General features: G+C 38.4%; 1 protein-coding gene across 1 annotated transcript; it reads right to left on the bottom strand.

Annotated features, from left to right (window-relative positions):
- Positions 1–503: 503 nt before the first annotated feature.
- LOC141628454 (serine/threonine-protein phosphatase 7 long form homolog) lies at positions 504–5,880 on the bottom strand. The gene is made up of 2 exons (XM_074441599.1): positions 5,651–5,880; positions 504–1,050 (listed from the first exon to the last, which is right to left on the bottom strand). The coding sequence occupies exons 1-2, from the start codon at positions 5,878–5,880 to the stop codon at positions 504–506; spliced, it is 777 nt and encodes a 258-aa protein (XP_074297700.1).
- Between the last annotated feature and the right edge of the window lie 241 nt (positions 5,881–6,121).

Below are 6,121 nucleotides of genomic sequence, written 5' to 3'. Positions count from 1 at the left end.
TCATTATCATCCTCTACACCACGGAACCGAAAATCACCCCTCCTAACCCAACTTGATATGTAGGGTTGATGTTTTTCTATCCAATTCCGTGAAGAGGCACCCCTTTTGCAACTTTGTGCAAGTTAGGTTCGGTATTAGAATTTAAAGGGATATAATGTTTCCACCCAAATTGACGAACTACCCTATTAGGAAAATGTCACTCAACAATGTCGAAACAAATCATAGGTTCCATCATTGCCCAATCGTCGGAGTCATCATAACAAAACTCGGGCAAAAAAGACAAAATTTGTCGGGTGTAAGGTTGCCATATAAACTGATCATGTCGTATTGAATCGAAAGCATCCCTATACCCAATTAGTGTGGTCACCCCTTCCGGTCTCTTACGATTCACACTTACCCACCTACGACCCAATGAGTCAATCCTTATTTGATGTTGAGAACCTAATGGGTTCGGTCCATGATGAGTAGCATTAACGGGTCCCATGAGTGTAGGTCGACCAATACTACGCCCACAATTGCAATAGAATAAGGGGACCTCCAATGTCTTTGGACTTGACGTTGCTTGCTCTACATAAATTACGATATAAAGTAGCAAGTACGGCACTTCCCCAAGAGTAATTATCTAAGTTGGTCAAATCCCTCAACAAAGGCAAATAAAAAACTTGAACGTCATTACCACTCTTATCCGGAAACATGATAGTTGCCATTAAGATAAGCAAATACGCCCTCACATATTGATGTAGAACATCTTCATTTGCATCTTCCGGAAGACCACTAAATTGTTCCAACAACCAACCAATCCTCAAAGAAGCCCCCTTAAGATCTCCAACACCCGGTGTTTTGCCTAAGAGTTCAGTTACTAACAAGGGCCAATTATAAGCGGTTGTTCCACTAACAATATCCCCTCTAATTTGTAGCCCTAACAACACTTGAACATCTTGCAAGATCACAGTAGCCTCACCAATAGTCAAGTGAAATGAATGGGTTTCCGGCCTCCATCGCTCAACCAAAGCACTTATTAAATCCACATTAAACTTCAAACCCACTAACCTATGAATTAAAAAAAACTGAGTGTCCCTAATGAAATTAACTACATGATCACTTACCAAAAGCCCCTTGTGCGAAACTAAATGTGACCTACATCGGAGGAAACCAACGCCCCCCCCCTCTCCAATATTGCCTTACTCCTGTGAACCTCTTGTTGTGTGAGAAGTTCCGGGTTCACCGGGTCTGGTTGTAACACCCGCGAATTTCTCATTTTGACATTTATAATTTATTTAACTGTCCAATTACATTATTTTATATTTTTGAATTATTTAATTTAATTAATTTCATTTTAAACATGATTTTATAAAAGTAATATTTTAAAGCTTAATTTATATAAAAATACGTATTTTAGTCGGATAGAGTAACAATAATAATAATAATATTAATGATAATAAAGTTTCGTCTTAGACAAATTTCCGTCTAGCAAGACCGTCACATATTCACATGTGAGACTAGACTAATGTATCCTCGATCTATCCCGTGTCGACAACTCACTTCTCAAATTAGTACCCAACTAAAATATACAGTACACCTTTCATTTTGACCAACCCCAACTCGCCTTCCCCCTTTTTATCTTCTTTATTTTCGTTTGGTGAGCAACAGATAGGATACACCCAGAGCTTACTACGCTATTCCCACGAGCTTAAAACCCAGATTTCCCGCCCATTTCCCAACCAAATTCGATAATTTTTGTACATTTCTCTTCCCCTTTCTTTCCTCCTCCTTTCAAGGTAAGAAAGTCTTGTTTTTGTTCTGATTTCAGTTTGACCCGTCTCATGAAAGTTCTGATTTTTAGCTCCTTTATCTCGTTTTCTTTCCTCTAGTTCAAGAAACTGAAGACCCGTTGGGAGGCTTGTACTCTTTAGGCGTTTTCCTCGGAGTTTTGAAGGGCAAAAAGGTAACGGTGATAGGTTACTCGACAAAAACGTCGAAATTCCGTCTAATGTGTCGTTTTATATGCTCTTGTTTGAGAAAGTTTGGTTCTTTACATTTTTCTCATTTGTATGGTAAATTTCGTCTCATATTGGTGTTTGAATTGGACTGATTTGAGGTTGTGTTACACACGTGTATATCCGTCTTAAATTGGTCTCAGATTCGGCTGTTCTCTGCGTGTGTTCATGGTCTGTTTCAGGCCTGCATTTGTACTGTTTTGGGAATTAGTTTGTCGTAAAGCAAAGTGTTTGCTTTTTATTTCTCTATTCTTTACTAACACCCATTTATGTTTCCTCAACCATCTGTGATTGATTCATTTTTCCTTTATACATCTTTGACACCTTTTCTTTGCATTTGAAAACACATTTATCAATATCATTCCATTTCATTTTTCTCAAACAAACATCCAAAATGAATTGTTGAAATAAACTCAACCAAACTTGTTACAAGTTGAAGAATGAAAGAGACGTTACCAATTGAGTTTTCTGCATCAAAAAGGCAAATGGGAAACAGACGACATTAGGGTGGTGTGAATGAGGGTTGTGGGCATTCGAATAGTGGTCGTGTGGAGGCTGCTCACAGCCTGCATTGGGGATGTTATGGTCTATTTTAGCAACCTGTCCTTGTGGGGTTTGCAGCCTATTTTGGGTGGTCGTTTGCAGCTTGTTTTGGGCCTGCTTTGTGGTCTGGTTTGGCGTGTTGTGTGGTCAGTTTTTGAGTCGGTCACGGCCTGTTTTAGTATTCGGTTTTGGCCTGCTTTGGGGACTGTTTTGGTGGCCTGTTACAGCCTGTATTTCGGCCTGTTTTGACGGTCTCAAAAATGGTTGTGGAAACAGTGAAAAGGGGGCTGCACTGGGACAGTTTTGGACTCAACTTTGAGGTTGATTTTGTTGTTGGTTCGAATCAATTTGATAGCTCATGTCATGTATACATATACAGGAGTGAATTGGGTCGATTGTTTGTATGAAATTCTGTCCAATTCATGCTTAAAATTTTGTCTTAAGACGGCTTCACAAATTGTTTAGAAACCATGTATATAGGTTGTGTATGGGTGATTTTCTTAGACTGTTTTTGAGTCGATTTCATGGGTGATTTGAGCCAATTATTTAATCCCCGTCTCATGTGAATATCCATGTATGTAATGGGTTGGTTGTATGCAATAAATTCCATTCTTTTCATGCTTTAAATTTCGTCTTAAGACGGTCTCAAATGAGCTTCTTTAACGGTGAAAATGGGTTTTGTCGGGCAGTTTTCGCGGGCTGCTTTGACGGGCTTCTTTATGCTAAATTGAACCAACTTTCTTGCTTATGTCTCAAGTATATTTACATGTTTGGATTGGGTCTTTTGTACGTGTGAAATCCGTCTTTGTTTGACCTAGAAAATCGTCTTAAGGCGGCTGGACAGAGGGAGAATTGCTGGGTTTGTTTAGTGGTGTGTATCGTATTGCTTCTATTTGGTCAGCACTGTTGCTGCCGTGCACTGGTCTGTACAGGGGCCAGGTCGTAGCTGAGCCATGTCGGGTGTGCGGCCAGGACGTGGCCGGGTGGGGCTGGTCATGGCTAGGTCGTAGCCCCGGTTGGGTTAATTTTTGTCCGTGAAATATTTTTGTTTGGGTTTAATAAATTTGAATTTCCGTCACATGTTTTATGTATCTTAAATTTATTAATTGCCGTTTATTTATATATTTCTCACATGAATCATAAAAGTGGAACTTATTGTTTATTCATGTCATAACTATATGAAAATCTTCATTTACCTATTATATCAGCTTTAATTCATTTATTCTCATTTATTTATCGTATTTCAAATACGAGTAATTTATTCCACATGATTAATTGAAATGAGTCGTATTCTTGTAGAAATGTCATATTACCATCATATATGCTTGACATACATTTTTGCCCTGCTTGTCTTTGTTCGCAAGCATAGGTTTGACCTACTTGTCTTTGTTCGCAAGTACGGTATTGGCCTACTTGTCTTTGCCGCTCGCAAGTACGGCTTTTGGCCACTTGTCTTTGTTTCGGCAAGTGAGTCTTATCTTAGTCTTTCCGCCACTTTCGTGTTGTTTCGCGATTGGGGTACTCGGTCTCCTTAGTAGTCGAGTCTTGGGTGCGTGTTGTCTTTGGCGCACGTCGAATCGGGATGTACACCGAGAATGCAGATTTAGACTAGGACCGTATTATTATCGTAGTCCTACCCGGGGAAATTATAGTCTAAGAGTTATAAATGTCTTGCATTATTTGGATGGTTGCTTTGGTCGTATTTCCTTGAAATACGTGCTCGTTGCTAAGTAGTCGTGCCTGTTTCCTTGTCTTTCTTCTCCATTTATTTTATTGTTGCTTATGCCTTACTTACTTGTTTATCCCATCATTTCTTTTATCCTTGTTGGTTTAAACACGTATGATCCATGTTTAGTTATAAGTCGATTTACTCATAACTTATCTAATATGATTATTTGTTCATGTTCTTTGTTATGTTCGTTTTGACATTTTATGGCTGGGAGAACCTTGAGTTACTCCCCACTGACTGTGGCTTTCATGTTTACATGAATGACAGGTTTGTGAAGATACCTTGGACTAGTAGTTGGTTTATTAGGATTGGTTAGACTCACCTTTTATTGTATTGTCATTCAAGGGATATATTTTCCCTCTCCTTGACTATCACGTTTGTATAATTTAATCTTTATTTCCGCATTCTTTATTTGTGTTTTATGTTTTAATGAACCCGCGCTCTAAATTTTAAAAGTTTTGAAAATTTCCTAATTTCCGCTTGAATTTATAACTTATATTTTCCGCTTTATCGCGGGGGTTCACACTGGTTGTTTGTGTTGTTCCATTATTCCTGCACATTTGAAAGAACATTATTAGATTAGCATAAAATAAATGTTGAAATAATAACAAAAAATTATGGAAATAAAAAAAATTAAAGACTAGTGTAAGTAGTAGAATACCCTTGTGAATTGTTAACTCTCATGGTACAAGTTTTTTTATTGTGGCCTAAACCACGATACAAACTACATGACACCTTGTTCTTACTATTCTCATCCATTTCATTAAGAAATCTTTTATTCTTTCGTCTTCCTTTTCCCCGTTTATTTAGCTCGTCACACACTATTTTAGGCCCATTGTAAGGACCCCAATAAGCCTCGTCTTTCAAAGGGTGAAATTTAGAAGCATATGAAGCTAAGTGTTCTCCGGTAGTGTAGGCGATGTCCACAAATTGAGTAGCATTTAAACCCCTCTTTTTACAAACGGCATACACATGTGAACATGGATACTTGTATGTTTGGAACTTGTTACAAGTACATGTCCTCTTGGATAAATCAACGGTGTGCAAATGGTTACCATGTGACATGGGTCGTGAACCTCTACGTGTTGTGACTTGGTACACCCCTCCGACATGGTCAAAAGCTACAACCTTATGGTATGCTCCTTTTTGCAATTTTCCTCCAACAAGGTTGTAATCTTCGGACTATAATGAAGTCCCTTCATCAGCCGTTTCCTTGCAAAATCACACCGCTCAACAAAGTATGCATTAACTCTAAAAAAATACACACTTTACGAATGCCGTTACGGGTAGAAAACGTGCTCTTTTAAGAACATTATTAAATGCCTCCGCCAAGTTAGTAGTCAATATTCCATATCTATGTCCACCATCATGGCAAATTTACCACTTCTCTATTCCAATTTCAACAACATATTGTTGTGCCTCTCTATTCAACTCACCTAGGCGATGAAATCCTATGTCAAACTTCTTGTTTTGTAATTGCATTGCCGTTGACCCAAACATTTCTTTCACTGCATTATTTCTAAATCTTGTATTAACATTTGAAGCCAAATGACGAATGCAAACTCTATGATAAGCATACGGCTCCTCCCACCCACTACCAACTTCACTCATTGCATTCATAATCCCTTTGTGTCTATCGGAAATGACACACAACCCACTTCTTTTGGTAACAAATACTCTTATGGAAGACATAAACCAAGGTCAACTATCGGTATTTTCGGCTTCAACAATAGCAAAAGCAACCAGGAAAATTTGGTTATTGGCATCAATTGACATAGCTGTCAAAATAGTTCCCTTGAATTTTCCATATAAGTGAGTTCCATCAATGCTTAAAACTGGCCGACAATGTTCA

The sequence above is a fragment of the Silene latifolia genome, chromosome Y (genome assembly GCF_048544455.1).
Source record: "Silene latifolia isolate original U9 population chromosome Y, ASM4854445v1, whole genome shotgun sequence".
NCBI lineage: Eukaryota > Viridiplantae > Streptophyta > Magnoliopsida > Caryophyllales > Caryophyllaceae > Silene > Silene latifolia.
Note: the sequence above shows the minus strand (reverse complement) of the source record. Positions and strands in the feature narration are given on the sequence as shown.

Excerpts from the sequence above, each read along its gene's own strand:
- LOC141628454 (XM_074441599.1), bottom strand. The coding sequence starts at position 5,880 with ATGAGTGAAGTTGGTAGTGGGTGGGAGGAGCCGTATGCTTATCATAGA. Across the intron at positions 1,051-5,650 it reads GAAATTGGAATAGAGAAGTG|GTTAGTGGGTTTGAAGTTTA; the intron begins GTAAATTTGCCA and ends TTTAATTCATAG.